Source organism: Podarcis liolepis (genome assembly GCF_965112155.1).
Source record: "Podarcis liolepis genome assembly, chromosome: 12".
Classification (NCBI taxonomy): domain Eukaryota; kingdom Metazoa; phylum Chordata; class Lepidosauria; order Squamata; family Lacertidae; genus Podarcis; species Podarcis liolepis.
In genome coordinates, this window is record NC_139563.1 from 12,392,136 (window position 1) to 12,416,907 (window position 24,772).

General features: G+C 45.5%; 1 protein-coding gene and 1 long non-coding RNA gene across 7 annotated transcripts in view; one reads left to right on the forward strand and one right to left on the reverse strand.

Moving 5' to 3' along the window:
* DPP6 (dipeptidyl peptidase like 6) overlaps positions 1-14,212 on the forward strand; it is a 497,800-nt gene extending 483,588 nt beyond the window's left edge. For all 6 annotated transcript variants that reach the window (XM_083466765.1, XM_083466767.1, XM_083466764.1 and 3 more), the window contains exons 20-26: positions 4,855-5,049; positions 5,346-5,400; positions 6,607-6,718; positions 7,430-7,488; positions 8,127-8,199; positions 8,322-8,395; positions 11,465-14,212. In XM_083466765.1, the coding sequence (XP_083322891.1) occupies positions 4,855-5,049; positions 5,346-5,400; positions 6,607-6,718; positions 7,430-7,488; positions 8,127-8,199; positions 8,322-8,395; positions 11,465-11,611 (715 nt within the window). In that variant the 3' untranslated portion in view covers positions 11,612-14,212. The remainder of the gene's footprint in view (positions 1-4,854; positions 5,050-5,345; positions 5,401-6,606; positions 6,719-7,429; positions 7,489-8,126; positions 8,200-8,321; positions 8,396-11,464) is intronic.
* Positions 12,264-16,361, reverse strand: LOC310689530. Its single transcript, XR_014517451.1, has 2 exons — positions 13,060-16,361; positions 12,264-12,603 (listed from the first exon to the last, which is right to left on the reverse strand). It is a non-coding gene; the product is annotated as an uncharacterized lncRNA (long non-coding RNA).
* Between the last annotated feature and the right edge of the window lie 8,411 nt (positions 16,362-24,772).

The following is a 24,772-nucleotide window of genomic DNA, read 5'->3' on the forward strand; positions in this document are numbered from 1 at the left end:
CAAGCCAGGCTGCGCTTTGCTTGTTGCTAGGAGAAACATGGGATTTTGGACATACGAGGTTAGGGAGTGGAGCAGTGCTTGGCAAAGCCAGGCAAAAGCTGAGTAGCTGAGGACAGAATAGAGCAGGCGAGGAGCAAGGGGCCGTTGCAGCAAACAGGAAACGGCCATACTGGATCGGGGCCATAGCTCAGGGCCAGAGCATCTGTTCTGCATGCAGAACAGGTCCCAGCTTCAATTGCAGGTAGAGCTGAGATCTGTCTGAATCCCTGGAGAGCCTCTTCCAGTTGCTGTAGGCCCCATTAGCATGCCCCATTAGCATGAAGGGGGCACTGCCCACCAACTTCTGTTTTCAACGAGCTCCTATCTGCCTACTTTCAGCCAGTCCAGAGGGTGGCACTGCCTGTCAGCTTCCTCCCCATTCTTATCTCAGTGTTGCCCTTATAGAACGTAGCCGGGAGCAAGACAAGAGAAGAGTTAGTTGACTCTGCCTGCCATTGGCTCCTGTTCCGCCTCCCGTGGGCATCTCTGTGCTCTGCCCTGCCAGCCAGGCACTGGGGGCACCAATGGCCTGACTCATCATAGGGCAACTACTCCATCTTCCTGCCTTCCAGACGGTTTCCCCATCTGGCCCAGTATTGTCTACTCTGACCCGCAGTAGCTCTCCAGGCTCCCAGGCAGAGAGGAGGACTCTTTTTCCCCCATTGCCTGCTGGCTGATCCTTCCAGCTAGAGATGCCAGCCACTGAACCTGGGACCTTCTGCATGAAAAGTATGGGCTCTGCCACAAGGAGTGGACAAATGTGTCCATTTCCGGTTCTCCCAGTTTCTCGTTTTTTCCAGTCCTCAATTCCGTCCTCCACATTTCTGCAATTAAAAGAAAGATAAAAAGAAATCCTCATGAAATTTCTTCAGCATTTTAGTACAAATTTATTGTAATAAACTTGTGCAGTTTTGAGAAATGTTCACATTTTTGCAAGCAATTTCAGCCAACACAATACATTTTGGAATGTTGTTTCCCCTAAAATATACATTTATATCTGCATGCTTTGGCCTAGTGGGTGAATTTTTCTGCACATTGCTTGGCTGGAAGACTGCATTTGCAAAATTCAGAAAAGTTGGGATTTTGAAGGGTGGCTGCTTTTCAGTTTGCTTCTTTCCGAAAGCGAGGCTTTGGGCAGTTTGCTTTTCAATGCAAATTTTCCAGTGGTAATTTTCCAACCAAATGCCATTGCTCTTACCCAACTCCCATTCATTTATGATAGACAAGATGTATCTCTCTCTTACCAGCCTTAAAAATCAATTGACCACATGAAGCAACTGCCTCATTGGCAGGGCACAGTCTGCTCATGCTGCCTGGGTCTTGAGAAATATTTGCTAATTGAAAACAGCAGTGGCACAAAACCATGATGTTCCCGTTCATCAGAACTTAGGCACAGGCAGAATATAAAGTTGGGGTGAAGACTCACATTATTAAATGCTCACCAATGTTAAGAACTTCCCAGCAAATAGAAAACCAGAGCAGCTGGGGGCTGGGATAGAATATATTCTCCCTTTTCAGTGCTTGCTTTCCATTCGTAGGGAGGTGTTGTTACGAATGTGAAGGAGAGTTCAAAAGTGGGCTAGCCATCAACAAACGAGTCGCACACTTCATTCTATGACAGCCTAATTCTCCCGCATACACGGGCCTGATCAGAGTCTGAACGGTTTCCTGGCTGGTCTCACATAATCCTTCCTGGGATGTGACCTTGAGCCATTGTGGAGCTGGCAGGATGAAAAGTAAATAAATACAGTCAAACAATTATTTTTTCCTTTGCAAGCGAAAAGAGGGCATGACATTGCCCGTGTGTTCCAAAATGTCACCCCGAAGCTGGCTTGAAGGGAGGACAAAAGCTCTGTCATGAAGCCTGCCGTACCACGTCAAAAATTATCTCTGGGGAAATGTGCTTCATTATACAAGTGCTTGAGGAAGATTGGTACTCATCAAGCTAACGACACTTGATTAGACTGCCTCAGAATGAGGATGCACTGCTGGGCTGTGTGTTGAATAAATGCAAATCAGGAAAGCTGTACGCACGGGAGATTGGGGGGGGGGGAGAGAGAAACCCACACACAGGATCCAACCAACCTGAAAAGAATTTTCCTGTATCACTGAGTGCTGCCTAATCCAGCAAACTAATCCAGCAAACATCCCCATCCTTTCCTGCAAGATTTTCTTGGTGGAAGATGCATTTGAGATATATAGCACCATAGAATTATAGATTTGAAAGGGCCCAATCCTCTGCAATGCAGGAATCTTTTGCCCAGTGTAGGGCTCAAACCCATGACCCTGAGATTAGGAGTCTCATGTTCTACCAACAGAGCTTCTGAGTTCAATTCATTGTGCTAATTTAACTTTCAAAGCCCTAAATTAGGCTCAGGGAACTAGCAGCCCTCTTAATTAACTCCCATCAGTCCTAGCCATCGTGGCGAGTGGTCAAGGATGGTGAAGGGAGTTGTAATTCAACAACACAACAGGTTTGCTGTTCCAGCCCTAGCTAGACTGAGCCCAGGAAATTTCAAGAGTGGGCCTCTTCCTGCACCCTAATACATTTTCAGATTCTGTTCTGGGTGCTTCCTCCACTGAGGGTTAGGCTGGTGTTCTTCCTCTTATAGCGTGGCACCATTCCCATCAAATTCTTTCTCCCAGCATGTCTACAAAGCTAACAACCCTGGGCATTTTCAGAAGTGGGCCCTAAACTTTTTTGGTTTTTTGCAGGGGTTTTTTGGGGGGGAGGAAGTTGCAGTTAGTGGACTGTGAGAGCATGCTGGGCTGGCCTAATGTAGATAGAATTTTAATTTTTTAATTTTTAATTAAAAAAAATATTTGTGATGAAATTGCTTGAGGAGCTGTTGTAACTGGCAGTTACACACTTAGTTGAGGACCTTTTTTGTCTCAGGGTGAAAGGTGATATGAAAATAAATTTATTTTAAGACAAAATGAAATTGCTGCTGCGTTCACACTGCTTCACCAAAGACCCATCACTGCCTTTTGAAATCTGAAGCAGATATGCTGCTGCCACGAGAAGTTAAATGTGCATGTGCCCGAAGAAAATAAAATCTGACGTCTTGGCTTGGCAAGGAAACGCATTGTGATATATCACACTTCACGTTGCTGTTAACTTATCTGTTTGGCTGCAACCCTGAAAAGAAAGAAAAAATAAGCTCCGTTCCTTTCAGCCATTAAACATGTAGGGCAACAGGAAGCCTCTGACTTCCTGTGCTTGTGTGTCAGCTCTGGAGGAGGGGCTTTTGCATCTCAGCCAGAGTGGTAGTTCCAGGACTCATCAGCAACATGCTTGGGTATCCATTGAGGCCCATGGCCTGGCAGATCATAGAGTTGGAAGATCATAGAGTTGGCCTGGAGATCATAGAGTTGGAAGGTACCCTGAGGATCATCTCGTCCAACCTCCTGAAATGCTGGAATATGCAGCTGTCCCATGCGGGGATTGAACCTGCAACCTTGGCATCATCAGCACCATGCCCTAACCAACTGAGCTATCCAGCCGATGCTGATGTCACCTACTGATTTCCCATAGTAGGGGTGTCTGGCAGCAGCATAAAATTCATAAAAAGATGCAGCTGTCATTACAGGGCCTCTGGGGCAATCTCCAACATTTCCCAGCAGAATGAAACCTGGACAGGACTTGTATTTGGGGGTGGGGGAGGCAGGATGGAGGCACACTGTATGTGTGAAAGGAGACACCTTGCTGCCTGCTGGCCCACAAAAACGTGCTGCTGGCCTTGTACAAGAAGATTCATGAGCTCCGGGTAAGGGGAGCACATGCACATTTTATGAATGTGCAATCCGCTGTTTCAGCTGTTAGCCATAAATGTGAGAAGTTGGGATTTTGCATTCACTTGAACTTAGGAAGGAGCAATGGAAGCAGGTCAGACCACCAGGAGTGGAGGGGAAGTTCTGTTCAAAGGTGAATATTACTCAATTTGCACTTTCCAAAACAGAGCAAGAACTGAAACACAACCATCCTTCAAAAATTCGCAATTCTCCAAATTCTGAAACGCAGTCCCTCCGGCTGAGTAACGTGTACAAAAAATGCATGTTGTGGGGTAATGTGCATGTAGTATTAGTGAAAGCAGTATATGAAAATGCACTATATGGGAGAAGATTGCGCTGCAAAAATGTGCATATTTGACAAAATTGCGTATAGACATGTGTATTAGGAGGAGGAAATGCTCCTGGTCAGATGCTGGTCAATTTTCATGAGGACTTTAAAAAAATGAGAATAATTGCAAGTTGATAGAAAAACTTGGAGAAATGAATTTAGGGTTGGAAAAATGAGAGCCTGAAATTGACAGATTCACCCACCCCTATATCAGACTATTTGTCCACCTGCCTCAGTAGTGTCTACTCCAGCCTTTCTCAGCCTGTTACCCTCCAGATGTTTGGGCTGCAGCTTCCAAAATCCTGGACCACTGGCCGCGCTGACTTGGGCTGATGGAGGGCACTAAGTGGATCTGCTCCAGCCTTTCTCAGCCTTGGTTTCCCAGATGGTGTTGGACTACCAGTCCCATAAGCCCTAGCCATTCACGGATGATGGGAATGGTAGTCTAACATCTGGGAGACCCAGGTTGAGAAAGGCTGGTCTGTTCTGACTAGCAGTGGCTCCCAAGCAGATGTCTCTCCCATCGCCTGCTGCCTTGGCTCTTTGAACTGAAGACCCCAGAGGTTGCAGCTGGAGCCTTCTGCTTTTACAGCGCGTGATGCAACCCTGAGCTGCAGTTCCTTCCTCTCCTGTTGCTTCCCTAAACCATTTGTGCATCGTAACGAGATACCACTTGCTTTGTTCTTGTTTTATAGCGACGGGACTCCAGGCACACAGAGCGTGACGGAAAAGTTTGAGGTGAACTGGGAGAGCGTCATGGTCAGCTCGCATGGCGCCATTGTGATGAAGTTTGATGGGCGTGGAAGTGGTTTCCAAGGGACCAAGCTGCTCCACGACGTGAAGAGGCGGTTGGGTGTTTTCGAGGAAAAGGACCAGACGGAGGCTGTCTGGTGAATGAAAGAATCCTCTGGGGGATTGGTTTTGTTTGTAACTGCATCCTGGAAATTGCTGCTGTTGCTTTTCAATGATTTGTACTATTCCGTTTTTTAAAATGTGGTGGCGTTGCAAAAGAACATGGTGTCTGCTCAGGACAGCAAACGTCGCCTCTGCCTTTTGGCAGCTGATGCTTTTGCATATGAACTTGGAATTCTGCCTGTGCTCTGTTAATGCATCCTGGATGCAATATTCAAGGCACCCTCTTACTTTAAGATAATCAAATTGTCCTGCTTTCTTTCTTTTTTTTCAGCACAATGCTGCAAAACACATACATTGATAAGTCGAGAGTCGGTGTATTTGGGAAGGTGAGTGCCTTTTCAGCCTTCACCTTCAGCTTAAGAGTTTAGATCTGCATCTTGATTGAGTGAGCGTGTCTGCGGTTTATTATGGTCGTCTTTTTAACAGCGGCACGTTGCTTGTTGATTCTGAGAGAGAGAGAGAGCCTTGGGTTTTTAATCAAGTCATCAATCTGTGTTTTCTTGTAAATCCTGCCTTGGAAGAGGAAGATGCCAAGTGTTTGGGAGAAAATACTGTGTTGTGAGGCTTTGCTTTCCCTTGCCCTCTCGCCTTTATTTTTACACATTAATTCCTGGATAATATTCATTTCCTCTCTCTCTCTTGAGGCCTGTTGAATTGTAAGTGGAATTGATTCAAACCTACATAAGGTTTGCTGGTGTGCCTTTCAAAGGGGATGCCACACTGATATTCAGTAAAATGCAAAATAATAATAATAATAAATCCCTAAAACATTAAATCTCTAGGCGTAATTTCAAGCAACCAAACAACAAAAATGACTGTGGCCCTCCAGAGACTGCTGGACTCCCAACTCTCATCTGCTCCAGCCAGCATGGCCAATGGTCAGGGATGATAGGCATTGTGGTCCAAAGGCACCTGCAGGGTTACGCAACCCCCCACCCTGTGAATAAGCAGCATATTTTAATACATAGAGCATACCACAGAAGAGCCTTTTATATATTATTATTATTATTATTATTATTATTATTATTATTATTATTAATTTATTTATACCCTGCCCATCTGGCTGGGCTTCCCCAGCCACTCTGGGAGGCCTCCAACCAAATATTAAAATACAGTAATACATCAAACATTAAAAGCTTCCCTTCAGATGTCTTCTAAAAGTTTGGTAGTTGTTGTTCTCTTTGACATCTGGTGGGAGGGTGTTCCACAGGGCGGGCGCCACTACCGAGAAGGCCCTCTGCCTGGTTCCCTGTAACTTGGCTTCTTGCAGTGAGGGGACTCTCAGAAGGCCCTTGGCATTGGACCTCAGAGTCCGGGTAGAACGATGGGGGTGGAGATGCTCCTTCAGATATATTGGACCGAGGCCATTTAGGGCATCTCCCGCTTATTTGGAAACTTTTCCCTTTTGGATTTCCATTTCCTGAGGTATTAAAATATGGGCAGCATTGTGATGTGGTGCGTTCTCTCCATCTGAGAAGGATTGCTTTTACATCCCAGCCCTCATCTTGTTGCTTCTTCCCCTTTCCTCTCAGGATTATGGAGGCTACTTGAGCTCTTACATCCTCCTTTCTGGAGAAGAGAATAAAGACCCTGTCTTCTCCTGTGGCGCTGCTCTTTCCCCACTGACGGACTTCAGATTATATGGTAAATACTGACAGACACGGGGACATGGATGGGTTCATTGGCTCAGCAATCACACTGTGCAAGCGCTCATGGGCTTTGAGAATCTAAGTGAGCTTCATGGCTGAGGGCGGGGGGATTTGAACCTGGGTCTCCTAGGTCCTATTCTGGCACCTGAACCGCTACACCGCATTGGGTTTGGAAGGCACCCTTCCATACGAATATTCTCGATGTTGCTTGCATCCATAAGCAATAAACATCAGCAAAACAGTGTAAGGATTATGACAGCAGATAAAACTAGCAGCAATAAAATTGAAGTCCTCAGAAAAGTCCCGGCAAGCCTCCTTAGGCAGGGATTTCCCTGATCAGGAGCCCACAATTAAGAATGCCATCTTCTCCCCAGGTGGTGGCCTCCCCATGCCTGACTGCAGGTGGCACTTTGGGGACAAACTCCAGTTATAATCTCAGCACCTGAGTGGTGTCTGGGACAGATAATTCCTTTCAGCTTTGGCCAGCGACATGCCCAAAAGGATAAAATGGTATCTTTGTTTAAAAATCTTTATTTGCCCAGATAAATAAAGTGACAAAAATCCTCCAAAATTAAAAAGCTTGCAAGCACCTCAGAGGAGAAACCAGGCCAAAGAAAGCACAGTTGGTTTTATTTATTTATTTTGCTGTTTGAAATATTGGTCTGAGCTTGGTAATGCCTCACTGATTTCCCTTTGTTTGTTTCAGCTTCGGCCTTTTCAGAAAGATACTTGGGATTACAAGGGATTGACAATAAAGCATATGAGGTAATGACTTGGATAACGGAGCTGGCAGAAGGAGCCTCTATTTTTAGCACAGATGCAACACACAGCTTTGATTTTTAGCCCTGCCCTCTCGATGCTGCTTGCGGGCACATAATTTGGATCGCAGGAGAATCCGCTGGTGGCAGAGGCTGTGTGTGTGTGTGTGTGTGTGTGTGTGTGTGTGTGTTTTTCATGCATTATCATAGATGTGCTCATCTGTTTAGGGGGTTTCAATCTTGCCTTCCAATGCAGCAAAATAAATAAATCGCTGGATGGCTTCCAAAAATTTAAGCGTTGGAGAATACAAGATCTCAAAAATGGTGAGCAGTACCTGAACCTAAACTAAAATAGTGCCAGGTTAATTTGATTGGAGAGTGGCGCTGCCTCTCCTGAGGGCCTTTATGAGTCCAAATTCTAGGTCTGGGTGGGCTTGCAGAAACAGTAACAGTTTTCAGCAGGCGTCTAAAACAGCTGAGCGAAGATGCCTCTCGCATGTCAATAGGAAGGCAGTTCCAAAGCCCAGCAGGTGCTGCCTCCTTGTTGTTAAGTCCACTGGTTAATTTTCATGCTCAGTAAAGTTCTCAAAGAACTATTAGTGCAAGGACATAAAATGCTGAATCTTACCTCTGTTTTAATCTCAGACTACTAAACTGGCACATAAAGCGATGTCCATGAAAGATCAGAAGTTTTTGATCATTCATGCAACTGCTGATGGTAAGGCCTCTGCAAACACAATCTGTTAGCAGCACATTTTGCATGTTTAAAATTATTATTATTATTATTATTCAGTTTTTATCATTATTCTGGCACTTAATGATCCTAATCTGATTTTACAGAGAAAATCCACTTCCAGCACACTGCTGACCTCATCACACACCTAATTAGGGCAAAGGCTAATTACAGCTTGCAGGTAAAGTATTGTTATGTGTTCATGTTCTTTTCATTAATACACATTATCTGCATAGGCAATTTTGCATTCAGTCAGTGCGGTGCTTTATAGCGAAATTGCAGTGATGTACTTTTTGACCACATGGACAATCGTGGCTCTTCGTGGCTGCCAGAGATTGATAACCCCACATTGCAAACATGCAATAATATGGAAAAGTTGAAGTTGGGGCATGGAAACTGGCTGCTATAAGGAGGAGGATCAATAGGCATGTTCTGTTCTGTGGTTTGAAGGATGCAGCTTTAAAAGCCTCAAAACAGCAAACTCCACAACTATACCAATGAAGTAGCAAGCCATAGGAGATAGCTGTTAGGGGTGCACAAGCATCCTATAATAAGACCCAAAAGGGCGGGGGTTTTGTGAACATTCAATGTATTAAAAAAGACCTCTGTGGTCCTCTCATTGATTGCCCCCCTCTGCTTCCCACTTCCCCAGCCCCAAAAGACCCAAAATCCACCTTTGGGTCCAGAAAAGAGGGAAGCAGCAGTGGCATCAGCAGGTACCCCCCGAGCCCCAACACAGAGTATTTTCCAGGCCCAGAATCCTTGGAAGAAAGACAACAGTGCTTGCCCCACAGGAGAGGGCCTTCATCCCATCATGGGAATGGTCATAAACAGGGTCATTAACCCAGTGTTTCCCAACCTTTTTTGGGCAAAGGCACACTTGTTTGATGAAAAAAATCTCGCGGCACACCACCATTACAGCCCCGTGACGTCAGCGCGCAGCGTCACGCCGGGAGGGACACACGAAAGTGAAAGTTTTCAATTTTTTTCCCCTCCCCCTTGCCGGGGAACCTCCAAGCTTTGGGGGTGGGGGGGGGAGGAGGCAGCAAAGCGAGGCAGGAAGGAGAGCGCGGCTTGGCTGAGTGAGCTTTGGCAGGGGCAGGGAATGAGAGCCGCGAGGCGGGCGCTGCGGACGGAGGCGCTGCCCGCCGAGCTCGCAGCTCGCCCGTCGAAGCCTGCACGATCACCCGCCGCGGGGAGCCGGGGGCGGCGGCGCGGTTGCCGGGCAGCGGCGGGGGTGGTGGTGGCGGTGGCTGCTTGCCGCCCTCCTGGGCGGAGGCGGGCACAGTGGGCACCGGCACGGCCAAGGGCCCCTGCTTGGTGCCGTCGGATGTGGGAGCTCGCTCGCTCGCCGCCCCGCGTGTGCTCGCCGAGCATGCGCAGGCCCAGTAGCGAGCGGCGATAGGATGTAGCGAGCGGCGATGGGGCTAGCCGGAGAAGAGAGGGCGAGCCCCCTCCGCTCCGGCCCTAAAAAGGGCAAGCCACGCCCCCTCCAGCCAGCCGATTGGCTGGCCAGGAGGCGTGGCCGGATGGGATTCCCCTGCTCTCGCGGGGGCTGAGATGGGATTCCCCGGTCACGTGGGGGCGGATGGGATTCCCCGCTCACGTGGGGAAGGGCGTGATACCCGCAACCCCACCTCCTGGGGCAGGCCCAGTAGCGAGCGGATGCGCAGGCCCAGTAGCGAGCGGCGATGGGATGTGGGAGCTCGCTCGCTCGCTGCCCCGCGTGTGCTCGCCGCCGCCACCCCGCCTCTCACCGCCCGACTCGCCCGCCTCCACGGAACACAAGGCAAAGTTCCACAGCACACTAGTGTGCCGCGGAACACCGGTTGGGAAACACTGCATTAACCAACCAGCCCCACAGACCAAACCAGCAATTTCCCTTTAGCCAGATCCAAAGGTAAGTCCTCATCTAGACTTCATTTGGCTTCCTGCTACAGCTGCCCGGTTAGGCCAAAGGAAGCCTGAGACAAAGAGGTGGCTGTCCAGTTGCCAATTATTTCTTCTTTCTTTCTTTCTTTCTTTCTTTCTTTCTTTCTTTCTTTCTTTCTTTCTTTTCCTTCCTTCCTTCCTTCCTTGCTTCCTTCCTTCCTTTCTTTCTTTCTTTCTTTCTTTCTTTCTTTCTTTCTTTCTTTCTTTCTTTGTAAATAAGGCCGTAAATTACTTTATCCATTGACTTCTTGTTCTCCCCTTCCATGGTTTCCATATTTACCATTGAATGTTGCACATTTCACATATACATCAATTTTAACCTATTTATCTTAATAATGCTGTTGCTCATATTTCAAACCCTGCTTGCATTTTCATCTCACTATAGTAGTTCTTTAGATACTCAATAAAAGGCTTCCAGTTCTCAGTGAATTTTTCATCATTTTGGTCTCTAATCATTGCTGTTCATCTTGCCAGTTCCACATACTCCATCATTGTCAAAAGCCATTCTTCCTTTGTTGTAACCTCTCCTCCTTTCCATCTTTGGTCATACAGTATTTGTGCTGCTGTTGTTATATACATAAAAATGTTAACCAACTCTTTGGGTACATCATTATCTATAATTCCTAGAAGAAAAGCTTCAGGTCTCTTGGGAATCTTCAACTTTTTTTACAAGGCCACCACATACAGGAAAAAAAGTTCCTTCTGTCCTTTTACACTTCTAACACATACTCGACATTGTTTTGTACATTTTGGCTAACTTTTTTTGGTGTTAAATGCAGTCTATAAATAATCTTCATATAGTTTTTTCTTAGAGTGTTACAAGCAGTAAATCTTGGGTTAAAGGTAAAAGTAAAGGGTCCCCTGACCATTAGGTCCAGTCGTGACTGACTCTGGGGTTGCGGCGCCCATCTCGCTTTATTGGCCGAGGGAGCCGGCGTACAGCTTCTGGGTCATGTGGCCAGCATGACTAAGTCACTTCTGGCGAACCGCCGACCTTCTGATCGCCAAGTCCTAGGCTCTGTGGTTTAACCCACAGTGCCACCCGCGTCCCTAAATCTTGGGTTACTCTTCCACAACTTCTTCCACGAAGACATCGCTATATTATGGCCCACATCTCTTGCCCAATGAATCATTGCCGCTTACTTCATATTTTTAAGGGTCAAATGCCCTCACCACCTCTGCGTTTAGCCCAGGGGATAGCAAGGCTGCTCTGGATTTGAGAGGATGAGCTTGGATGTTTCTCAAGGTGGATTTCAACTCCAGCTGTGGCACATCGTTACCTGTCCACCTGCTCACGGTGGCCTTCCTTTCTTTTCAGATATACCCCGATGAAGGTCATTACTTCAACAACCCAGCCCTGGAACAGCACCTGTACAAGTCCGTGGTCAATTTCTTCGCGGAGTGTTTCAAACCCCAGGACAAACCCCCCGTAGTAGCAACAAAAGAGGAAGACGATGAGGAATAACCCTTCAAGCTTGTGCTCATGAGCACAAGGCAGTTTATAATAAATAATAATAATAATAATATGCAACTGAATCTCTCTGTTTCCCCCCCGGAGAAAGAAGCATTACATGAGCATGTATTTAACAAAAACTGAAAAGGTGAAGCAGTCCGCTGCTGCTTGTACTAGATCATGACTCTTTCCTGAACGGGAGAACATTTAAGCATGAGGAACGCAGCAGAAACTGCTGTTCAAAATGAGAAAAAGAAAAGAAAGGATCTTCTTGTCTTCTCTTGCCACAAAGTGACTTCTGGAGTAAGATGCTCAAATCAGGAAACTGGACTTAGAAGGAGATTCCCCCAAGATGACTATTAAACAAACCCCTTTGCATTGAAAGTATTCAAGCGGTAGGAATGAAAAACCCACCATCCGTCTGTGTTAGGGTTCCCTTAGTTAGCACCTCATTGTCTCAGATAAGACTACCAACCATGGAATAAAGATTATAGCACAATTATTTTTCCAAGGTACCATTTATGTGTTGTTTGCCCATTGTCCTCTGCATTTTGGATAATTGGTCGTTGCTACAGAACTGCTCCGCTAAGCAGAGGTTTCCTTTGTAGCAAGCCCTGCTGTAGTCACACTAACTTTTAATTAAAGTTCATGCACTGTATAGGTCTTTCTGTATATAGTGTTTATCTGCCACTTCCTTTTCCTTCGGCCTTGTACTAATCCTTTAGCTCTGCAATGTATTCTGGGTAAGGGGAGAGGGGAGAAATTGCTTAAATACAGTAGACTACATGGTGTAGGGTCCCCTTTCTTCCTAAAACATGCAGGAACTCTCTTCCTGGAGATTTCTTTAATGCACTGATTACAACTTAGCTTTTTGGGTCTTGTTAACATGAAACAGGCTTTTAAGAAATCTGTCCAGTGCTTTTAAAAAACAACAAAGTCGTAATGGGGCAGGGGAGGGGCAACGAGATCTGCCTGACAGTTGTCACACCACATAGTTTAAAGGCCTACCAGTGCAAGGTCAAGAACTGCAGCTGTCCTGCAAAACAGCTAGCTTCTGGTCCTCATTGTTGTGGAGAATGGCTGGGGCATCTCTTTGGGACCTAAAACAGGGGTCGGCAAGGTTTACCTTGCCTGGGTCAGTTCACTCCAGTGGAGATCCCTCTGTGGGCCGGATTGTGTGTGCGCCCGCGATTTCCGGTGTCTGTGCCTGCACAGATGCACTTTTCAGTGCTGCAAAAGCGAGTCCCCGCACCGCGCTGGTTTAGTGCAGCACATGGGGTCTCACCAAGTAAGCGGCTTGGTTCGGGGGCATCACAGGGGGAGGTTAAACGACCCCCATGGGCTGCTTGTGGCCCATGAGCTTCAGGTTGCCGGCCCCTGACAGATCTTGACAGTGTTTAGAGGCTAAGATTCCCTGCCTTGCTATGTCAGCTGCCTGGCTAGATCAAAGCACGGGTTGCCTACTCAGTTGTGCGGCAATTTCTTCTCCCCTAACTCTTCCACGGCTCCAACCTGTGTTGACTGTAATCATCCCAAATCTGCAGATATTACCATCACAATAACGTATGCATTTTAATCAGTGCTAACAAAAGTGTTTTGTTTTGTTTTGTTTTGTTTTTTGGTCTTATCTCTTGTTGTGATGATGAAACCTAGGTTTTGGGATTGCAGGTTTGCATTTCTTTTTTCCTCATTGGCTTCTAAACGCAGCCCTCTTCCTCTCTACAGTTCCCTCCCATTCCCACGCCCCAACCCCTGCTCGCTAGAGTCCTGGGAGAGACAAATATATTTCAAACCATTTTGAACCCCCTCACACCTTTTCTTCTTCCTTTGTCTGTTTTGGCTAATGTAAATTATTCTGACCAAATGTACAGCTAGTATGAATACTGTATAATTCATTTTGTTGTATATAACAGGAATGTAAGTCTTTGATTTGTCGAGTCTCCCTCCCTGAGTCCCTTCTGCAATCCAGTATTATTACGTCTTGTGTTCAGCATGCATGCAATAACACTTGTTTGTTTATTAAGACCCCTTAGAGGTATTCATTCGAACTATATCAATTGTGCGATCCTTTATTATTACTATTATTATTATTATTTGGACAGCTTGAATGTCAATGCCAATTTCTACATTTTTACATTGTGGCTGTTGGTAAATTGCCCATCCCAGGCAGCAGTGCGACGCGGATCACTTTCGCAGCATTCCTCGTTTTCCTCTGTTTCGTTTTAGGTTCAGTCTGTTGGCTGTTGGTGGTAATTAGATCACCATGGGAGATAATTCCAGTGGGGAGTGAGGACATTTCTCTTGTCTTCCCTCCCTCCCTCCCTCCCTTCCTTCCTTCCTTCCCCTCTCTCTCTCATAAATTATCGTTCATCAGAATTCACGTGAACAGGGATTGCAGAATAATGCTGCTTCCTCCGGCCAAATTCCAAATAGACCATGTGAATGCTACAGATGTCCAGGTTTCAATAAACTTTTTGTGGCTGGTATGCCTGAACTGAATTTGAGCAGAGGAGCTCACTGACTGCTCTGTTCGTAACCTTTTGTAGAGGGAAAGCCCAGGTGCGCCATAGTAGTGTTTGTTCATCCATAAAATAAAGCATTATTTTACCACCATGTTGCTGTGCTTACTTTTTGTTCAATAATATGTGGCCGTTTGTAGAAGGCACTGAAACCATCCTTGACCGTCTGCACTGTGCTATACACCTCAATATTTTCCCTGCAAGCCAAATGGAGGAGAAGGAGGAGTTTGGACTTGATATCCTGCCTTTCACTCCCCTTAAGGAGTCTCAAAGGGGCTAACATTCTCCTTTCCCTTCCTCCCCCACAACAAACACTCTGTGAGGTGAGTGGGGCTGAGAGACTTCAGAGAAGTGTGACTAGCCCAAAATCACCCAGCAGCTGCATGTGGAGGAGCGGGGAAGCGAACCTGGTTCACCAGATTACCAGTCCACCGCTCTTAACCACTACACCACGCTTCCCTGCTCCTCCTTTGCTGCTTATGGGGGCTTCATTACAGGCCCCAACTCTCACTCACATTTCCCCCACACTGAGTGCCATTGACATCAAGGTGCTTTGATCCATCTTCAGCTTTGTCACATACCTTCTGGACCAGGGATAGTCAACGTGGTGCCCTCCAGCTGTTTTAGACTACAACTCCAAGGACCCCATCTTATGGGAGTGGGAGAGAAATGTGATTCAGTTTGCATTTAACAGCGAACTTGCCAAATGCATTCTCAGAAACAATAGGCCAACTGAAACACAGCTACCCTGCGAAATTCAAACTTCTCCCAATTCTGCAACGCAGTTCTCCAAGCCAAGTAAAGTATATAAAAATGCATGGACTGTGGTACATATAGAAGCATAGATTAGTGAAAATAGAGTACAAAAGTGCATTATATTATTATTATTGTTGTTGTTGTTTAGTCATTTAGTCGTATCCGACTCTTCGTGACCCCATCGACCATATATTATTATTACTATCATTTATTAAATTGTTATACTGCCCTTCACCCGAAGATCACAGGGTGGTTTACAATATAAAAATACAAAATTGGAACACAAAAAAGCAAAAGCAAACCAATAACCCCTCTTCCCACAAACACATTTAAAAGGCCATAGGTTGCTGAATCAGCCAAAGGCCTGGTTACAGAGAGACATTTTTGCCTGGCACCTAAAAATATGTAATGAAGAGTTTTGAAAAGCAGAGTAAATAGGATTGGGGCTAAATGAATCTGGGGTCTGATTCAATATCAGAGAGCTTTTTGAGATCTGTAGATTTGTGATTTTCCAGTCCGTTGAATAACTAGCTATTCCCTTCAGACTGAGCCATGCAAAAATAGTAATTGGCTGTAATAGTTCTAATTAGTAATACATTATTAATTGTACCCATTGTATTATCATTTAATAACTTCTCTAGCTGTTAGTGTGTGTCGGATACAGTGACTGGATATCACTGTTTGGTACAATCAAGGCACTATATATGCCATTAAACACCCTGTCAAGATCAGTTGGCCTCAATGGGTTAGCAAAGTTTCTTGTTCATTCAAGAGCAGTGTGACTGGAAGAAGACAGTGTGCTGCAGAAAGGGCAGACAGCAACAAAACGCAAAATGCAGCCCTGGCTTTTTTCCACCCACCCTCACCTCCCCAATGAAACACTCATGTGAGATACAGCAAGCTGTTCCTGCCTCTTGTCTGTCTAGATGCAAGGAGCATCATTCATTTGCTTCGGGCTCCAATTCCTGCTCTCTCACGCGCGTTCATCAACAGCCCAACCTGTTCCTTGCGATTGTAGCATCTGTCACCCACACAATTGAAATGCAATCTGCTCTGGGTATTTGAACTGACACACAGTTTGTACAGGAAACGTGTAGCATTGAATATTCTCGTTACCGGCTTCCTGCAGCAGGGACGTGGCAGCAGCATGTGTGACATGAACACACCCGCACATTTTCCCCCTAGGATTTCAAATGTTGTTGGGCAAAGGAATGTAGGACTATAGACATAAAATCCACACAGAAGCATATCACTGCTTGTTTCAACTCGCTTGTGGGAACAACTCAGAGGCTGTGAAAGAAGGAAGGTTAACAACAGAAAGAATTAGAGGAACCGTCGGAAATGACTATGCAACGCAGTAGAGATGTGAGATGATCAGAGCCCTCCGAACTTGAAGCATGGGAAGTCCTATTAAAAAATTTATAATTTGGCAGAATATTTGGATTATTTGATATGTATATGTATATTTAATGTGATTTGATTGGATTGTTAAAAGTGGAAAATTTAATAAAACTGGTGTGTTTTTTTAAAAAAAAGGAATGTAGGACTATAGGGAGCTGCCTTATACTGGGGAAACCCAGTCAGATGGGTGGGATATTATTATTACTATTATTATTATTATTATTATTATTATTATTATTATTATTATTATTATTATTTATTATTATTAATTATATCAGGCCATTGGTCCTCATAGCTCAGTATTATCTACACTGACTGCCAGGGGCCCTCCAGGGTTTTAGATCAGGAACCCTTTCATCTCTGCCTTGAAGATGCTGAGAATTAAACCTGGGACCTTTCTCATGCCACAGACAAGAAAGAAAAGCCTTCTAGACCTGAATATCAAATATATATGAAGTAATGGAATTTATGAAACAAAAAGGACATCCTCTTGCCTTTCAGCTAAGCTCAGCATAGGAAAACAAGCTGGTGAACTTGGTTTCCCTTGGAGAGGCCAGCTTGCAGGGAGCTCTCTGATTAGTGAACCAATATGGCACACCTGTTTCCAAACACACCTGTGTCTCATTCAGACACTCTCCTTTCAGTGAAGACCACACTGGGGCTTTGCTCAGGATGAATGAGCTTGTAAGGAAACTCACTTAGGAGCTTACAGTTTGGGCAGTGCTCTGGTCAGTTCCCTCCAGCTGCCGTTCAGGGTGAAAGACCTTAGAAGACACAGCTGCCCTGCTAGCCTTCCAGGTATTGTTGGACTACAAAACCCATCAGCCCCAGCCAGCATGGCCAATGGTCAGGATTATCTAGAAGGCGGCAGACTTCTGTGCTAGGTATAGCCATGGAACAGACTCGCGTGAAGGACAGATCAGGAGAATGGGTGAGGTTAAATGATTTGTAATGCTTTATGACTTCCACACCAAACATTTAAGGCACTCTTATGCCATTTTAACAGTCATGGCTCTGCCCTCTGGGGACTGTAGTTTGTTGCAGGTGCTGAGAGTTGTTAGGAGACCCTTAATGAATTCTGGGTCCCACGATTCTTTGGGGGAAACCATAGCTTTTTAAGTGATGCAAGGGAAGGCGAGTTTGGGAGGCTTGTAGATGCAAGATGGTGAGAATAATGGGAAGTGAAGAACCATGCATGCCTTGAATATAAAAAATGCCTTGAAGAAAAGGTGAGATATAATTCATAACAGTAGAATTCTAAAATTAGCTGATTCCAACAGTGCGGCTGTTTCTAGTTCCAAATGAGAGCATTGTTTACAGTCTAAGAACTAAACAACTTTGTTCAGTTGGCTGGGTGTGTATGTAAATACTTGTTCTATATCAGATTTATACATGTATTTAGTTAACCTGTGTTGCATATGTTTAAATCATGAAGGCTTCCCTCCCTCCTATACCACCAGTCTCCTACAAATCTATTTAACATTAGTCAGTTTCCTTCTAAGGAAAAAGACCTGTCTGTGATTTTTGTTATTATTTTTTGGTGTGTCTCAGTCCCTAGCGAGGGCACGGTTCAGATGTTTTACTTAGCCCATTGAGCAGGTCTCCTTAAGCCTCTTTCTGTGGGATTTCTGCCCTCTGATGTTTTTAGCCCATTGCACTGCGTCCCTTAATAAAGGGCAGTGCCATCATCCCTTTCTGGATGGTCTCTTGCAAATGATACTTTATTAAACTCTACCTTTGAAGTGGTTGGTTGACTGGCTTCTGCCGAGCCGAGCCACTGAATAATTAAAGCAATATTTGTGGGGTTTGCGCCGAAAGTCCTAGCAGCTGTGGCATGTTTTGATATTTATGAAGCCAGATAAATTATGCATTGGCCGGTGCATTGAGCTCAGCGTGACACTTATTAATATTGGAGTTCTGGCCACGACAAGCTACCATTCATTTAATTTTACCCCTACTGCGTTGCAGGGATGACGGGTGTCTATTGCTGGACTTAATCAACCTTGCCGGAAGGTTTCGGCTCCAGCTCCTGGGACCTGGCAGGATTTAAACTGCAGCTCTGCGACACCTCCTTGCAAAGAGAGAGAAAAAGAATAATCATTTTTAAAAGGAATCCCCTCCCCTTGGCAGTATAATGTCTGTTCGTGACATTTAGGAGGCTGTTTTCAGTTGTGCAGAACTGAATGTGTCGGGGGGAGACCAGGTTAGAATAACAACTAATTGAGCCAGTTGTTCAATCTTCCTATGCATTCCTAACTACCCTTTCACAAGATGCCCAAGCCGGTTAGCCAAGATGATTGACTCCTCTGGCTAATTCTTATCTTCATGATGCAACACAGCTCAGGCCAGCCATGGGGGATTTGTCTGGGAATATTTCTGAGCAACCAGCCCCTGTTCACCCAGTGATGCTTCTAGGGGTGGCTGAGGGCAACCCTAACATCGCTGAGCCTCTTAATATCCTGCTAGGTGATTTGGAGACATGACAACAGAGCACTTTTATAGGTCTGAATTTACACGTCCATGGTTTTCATGCACAATTGCAGAGATTCAATAAGGAGAAGCTGGTTTGGTTTTCCATAGGTCAACCTGTGGGTCCCCAGATGTCCATAGGTCAACCTGTGGGTCCCCAGATGTTGTTGGACTACAACTCCCATCATCCCTGAGCTCTGGCCTTGCTAGCTAGGGGTGATAGGAGTTGTAGACCAACAACATCTGGTGACCCACAGGTTGAGAATCGCTGCCATAGGTTGTTTGTCAACTTCTGAATGGGGCATCAATTGTTTGTCCACAAACCCTCAGTATTGGGGGGTGGGAAGTGAGGGAATCCTGAAATATAAGGCAGTTTCTGATTCACCTATAAAACTTTGTGCAGTAAGGAAATGGAGGACCCAGTGTCCCCAGAAACACACAGCCTGCAGCTATTTAGTGGTCCAGCAACCATTCCCATCTCCTACGCTAGTAAAAATTTAGTTTGCTTTGGATGAATCAAGGGCTTTCTTTCCTGGAGCTTGGATGCAAGGAGAAGGCTGGAGCTGCTGTTCCCACAGGCTTCTAGGCACTTCAACTCCCAGCTCGCTCCAAGGAAAATACAGGTGGTGGCAGGGTGGCCACAGCTGAGGAGCATTGCTCACATGCTGATAGTGGCCATAAATGCAGGAGACAGGAGTGATGAGCGGGAAGTCACCAAGAAAACTAAGAGTGAAAGGGAAGAGAAGCGGAAGGAGTCATAGGGACAAGACAGAGAACCTTGGCGTTTCCCATGTCTTGTAAGGGCCATTGTGCCACAGACAAACAAAATCCGTGTGTTTCAGTTTCAGAGAACCTTGCAGATAGAAGAAAAGGCAGTGAAGGCAGGAAGAAACGGGATTGGCTGCAAGTAGAATCTGAGGCAAGGGAGCATTTCTGGCTGTTAAGCCTGTAGGGATCCGGGAAGAGACCAGTGTGGGATGCTTAAGGGGACCACTAGGCGCTAGGAAAATAGGGGGTAGCTAGGTAGGTAAGCCCTACACTATAGAATATGTTGAGAATATTTAAGAATTCTGTAATTACCAATTACTGTAGAATATTAAAAACCAATCCTGTGACAAAAATCTAAGCCCCCTTGGTATAGACTAATTGTAGACTACCTACAATAGTCTATGAGACTAAGAGTCAACCTAGGACCCTGAGGGTCCTTGGGACCAAAAAAGGGGATTTCCTACACATAGCAATGATGAGCCCCTGTCTTTTTTGCCTTCAAAATCCACCCTCCATTCCCCATAACACTTTTTCATCTTGTGCCGTAATTTGCCACTGTCTCTTTTTCTTAGAGATGAACTCAATCACCATAAGGCAACACGCTTTAATACCAAAGAAAGACTAGTCACATTGCAGCAAAGCAGGCATAGGGAAACTCGGCCCTCCAGATGTTTTGAGACTACAATTCCCATCTTCCCTGACCACTGGTCCTGCTAGCTAGGGATGATGGGAGTTGTAGTCCCAAAACATCTGGAGGGCCGAGTTTGCCTATGCCTGCAGTAAAGCCAAACAAAGCACTTTCTTTTAAGGACTGCTTTGTTCCATTTCATTTCTAGGCGGCTAAACTGGGCAAAGGCCAATTGTGCATAAGGCCAATTCATTGGTGCTCCCCAAAAGGCATGCAGTAGCAATCTGTTTGGGTAGAATAGGCACATGTTTCTTGAACCTGCCACCACAAAATAACATCTTGCATATTTGCAGTCATCCTGGAGCAGTGTGGGACTTTCAAGTGGCTGGCAATGGCCAGTGAGACAAGGATTGCCATTTGTTTCTTATCCATATACCCCTGTGCTAACACGCATATTGGAGGAATATGTGTTTAGGTCTTTAGCTAAGAGTCAAGGTACACCACAGGGCAAATTGTGCCTAGAGAAGGAGGAATTAGCAGAAACGTAACAGGTGAGAGTTTAGAATGGAAGAATTTGCAGTTTATATATATTTAGAAAATACTAGAAGGATCAATCTAGATGCCAACACGAGCTGGCCTATTAGTCCAGACACATAAACCATTGGCTAGTTCAAAATCTTCTGCTCATTGTTATCTTGGCTGTGAATCAAAGTCTGTATATCTAGCAAAAGTGTTGTGGTCTCTTGACACTTTGTGGTCTGCACAGTGACTCTCTCAGCTCCAGAAAATTTATTCGGCAAAACTAAACTACCTGTACCAGGATGTGAATGGTATTTATAACTAAACAGCTGAATGGCACTAATTTTACTCAGAAGACAGTAGGGAGTGGATTGCATCAATAATAATAAGTTGCGGGAGGAGGGGAACGTTCCTTCAAAATAGCTGGAACCAACGTTAATGATAACGTTGCGAAGGAAACTATCCAAGGAAAAGTAGGCAACAATTACCACATGAAGGAAATGAAGAAGTAACCACGCATATCAAGCTAATGAAATTATCCAGTGCACTCACAGCTAGCTAACGAAATTGCCTGCTTGAGTATATTGTCCAAGCAGCAATGCAAATCCACAGTTGGTTGAATTATCTCTGACACACGGATGTTGCACCGGTGATCAAAGACCAAGAGTCGCGTTTCACAGCACTTGAGCACAGAAAGACACGGCAGAATTATATTAGACCTACTCCAGAGAAGACCCTAAACCACAAGGCTAGAAGTGTGGTTAGGTTTCTAACCATGGGGGAGGGGGTTGAGGTGGCCTCTAAATTGTCTGCACCTAAGGGACTGACCACAGAAACCACAGCTCTGTGTCTCCAGCTGGTGAAGTTGCATAAGCAACTGTCTGAAGCGAAGACCCACAGTGATGAGTTAATGATATACCCCACCACAACCACTTATAAGCATTGCCTATAGTTGGACATAGAAGAGCATGATGGAAGGGGTCAGGTTGTGAAGCAGAGAGATCTCCACTGTGCAGGCAGTCATCACAACCTGAGTCTGTGCTGGCAACATACAAGAATTGGTCCCGGATCTGTTCCACTCTTCTTGGAAAGAAGACAGCATGGACAGAAATCTCACAAACACTCAAACAGTTGTCCGGGCTCTATTCTACCAAACTCTGTTCCTCTCCAGTTTCTGAGGTTCTCATAGACCTTTAATTAAAATAAGAGAACGCCTACATTAAAACATCCATAATTAAAATATGTAACAAACAAGCTCATTAACACAGCATGACAGTTAACACAAGTCAAGGCAGGTGGAAAAGGGAAGACTCTCTTCCCAGGTACTGCAAGCAAAGGGACATTCAGCTTTATAGAAAACCAGCCCGGCTGGATCAGAGCAGGAGATTCTTCCAGGCCAGCAGAACCCCAGGACCTGAGACCAGGGTTCAAATCCTGGCTCAGCCATGCTGCTCAGTGGGTGATCTTGGCCAAGCCACAGTCATTCAGCCTAACCTACCTCACAGGGTGGTTACTCTGTGAACCAGCCTGAGACCTGCAGGTATAGGGCGGTATAAGGTAAAGGTAAAGGGACCCCTGACCGTTAGGTCCAGTCGTGGACGACTCTGGGGTTGCGGCGCTCATCTCGCTTTATTGGCCGAGGGAGCCGGCGTACAGCTTCCGGGTCATGTGGCCAGCATGACTAAGCCGCTTCTGGTGAACCAGAGCAGCGCACGGAAACGCCGTTTACCTTCCCACCGGAGTGGTACCTATTTATCTACTTGCACTTTGACGTGCTTTCGAACTGCTAGGTTGGCAGGAGCAGGGACTGAGCAACAGGAGCTCACCCCGTCGCGGGGTTTTGAACCGCCAACCTTCTGATCGGCAAGTCCTAGGCTCTGGTTTAACCCACAGCGCCACCTGCGTCCATATGCCGGTATATACATTCAGTTAATAATATTAACAATAATAAATAAGTGGGATGGGCAGAATCATGCATGTCACTTTGAGTTCCTTGGAGGAGAAGTGGGAGATAATTGCAGGGGTTGGACTAGATCACCCTGGGGGTCCCTCTACAATACTATGAAATAAAATTGTATGGGTTGGGTAGCAGGTGATGGTGGGTGAAGGCCTCTCTGCTTAGTCATGAGTAGGCAGGTCTTGGCCAGATGAACAAATGGTCTGACCTGGAACAAGGCAGCTTCCTAGGAAAGGATGAAGAATCACTTAGTTTAGTATAGATAATCAAGATCCACTTTTGCAAAACCATTGCATACTGAAGAGGGAAAATATGCCAGGTCAGAGACTTCATTATTATTTGAGTTTTTATCTCATGCTTTGTCCAAGAAGCTCAAAACAGCCTTTCAAAGTGAATAGGTAGCCGTGTTGGTCTGCCATAGTCAAAATAAAAAAATTCCTTCCAGTAGCACCTTAAAGACCAACTAAGTTAGTTCTTGGTATGAGCTTTCGTGTGCATGCACACTTCTTCAGATACTTCTGTGTATCTGAAGAAGTGTGCATGCACACGAAAGCTCATACCAAGAACTAACTTAGTTGGTCTTTAAGGTGCTACTGGAAGGAATTTTTTTACTTTCAAAGTGAGTTAGACTGAGAGAGAGTGCATTGTGGCTGATCAAGGATTTGTACCCAGATCTCCCTGCTCTAAGGCCTGCACTTTAACCACTACACCATACTACCTAGGATGCTCATTCCTCCTCTCCCCTTCCCCTGGCCTACACAGAAAGGCATTGTTGCTTCTTCTGAATATCTGACAGTCTGGCTTGTAATGATGACATTGCCACAGTCCTAATTAAAAAATAACTGGGGCTCTGTCTGCATGTGTGCTACTGTTTGCACATGGCCACCTCTGCTTCCGCTCTCTGTGACCCTGCAGCTTCCAAGCTCTGTGTCAGCTCCAGCAGGGCAGGCAGAGAGCACTTCATCAAGACGTCGGATGCTGAGGGGTGATTTTTATGGATATAATGACTAGTGCCAACTCCAGCTGAGATAAGGAGGCTTTCAGCTCCATCACAAAGCTTTATTCCTTCAGTCTTGTACACACAGGGTCTCTCTTCAGCTCCATTTTAGATGCAAGATGCGCCTTGTAAAAAAAACAACTGCAAAGGCTAACTGGAAGCTTCTTAAACCGAGGAGCAATTTGTAATGCTATCAATTCACTGAGTGTTGCTGCAGTCCCAGTTTTGATGTTTTGTTGTGTCGCTCTGAATGCAGGCATCACTCCCCCTAGCGGAAATTGTGGGCCGTCATTTTTTTTAAAAAAAATTCTCTTTCCTAAATACATTTAAGATTTAGTTCCAAAAACACTTTTGCTGTAACTCACCCCACACCAAAGGTGAACAAGCTCTGTTTGAAGTTCCCCCAAAGTAGCAAAGAAAATCAAAGAGAAAGTGGACAAAATGGTAAATTGATATCAACCTAGTGGGCAGCATATAATCAGTGGCGGACTTGGATACAATAGCATCCTGTGTGAAGCCAAAATGTGGTGCCCTCCCCAGCCCTCGTGCTGCTTTCCCAAATTAGTTAGCTAGTTAGTTAGTTAGTTAGTTAGTTAGTATACTGCCCTATACCCACAAGTCTTGAGGCGATTATAGTCTTGAGGTGATTGTAACACAAAATGCATTAAAAATAAAAACAAACAAAAATAACCCAATAAACCCCCTTCCCCCAACACACTTCAAAAGGGCAGATAAGGAGGTACCCAGCTTTGGTAAGGAGGCGTGAGGCTCTGGCAGGGTCCTAGAGCCGCCCTTCCTCCTTCCCAAAGCTGGAAAAGTGCTAATGAGGGCTGGATCTACATGCGACCTTTTATCAGAATGATATTAAAGATACCGTTCCAAAACATCAAGACAGAAAAAGTCCCATTCCACAAGGTCTACCTGGTTTTTGGAGGGGGGGTGTTGCTCTGCAGTGCCCTCTGGCACCACATTTTAATAACACATTAACATTAAAAATGAACGTCACATGGCTATATGGTTATCAGAACCATTCCTGAACTCTTTTTTTAGCGTTAAAAAATGTGAGTGTAGATTCTCCCTAGGTTTTGGGGAGTAGGCGGGAGGACTCTAGGACCCTGTCAGACCCTCATGCCTCATTCCCCAAGCCGGGTGTCGCACT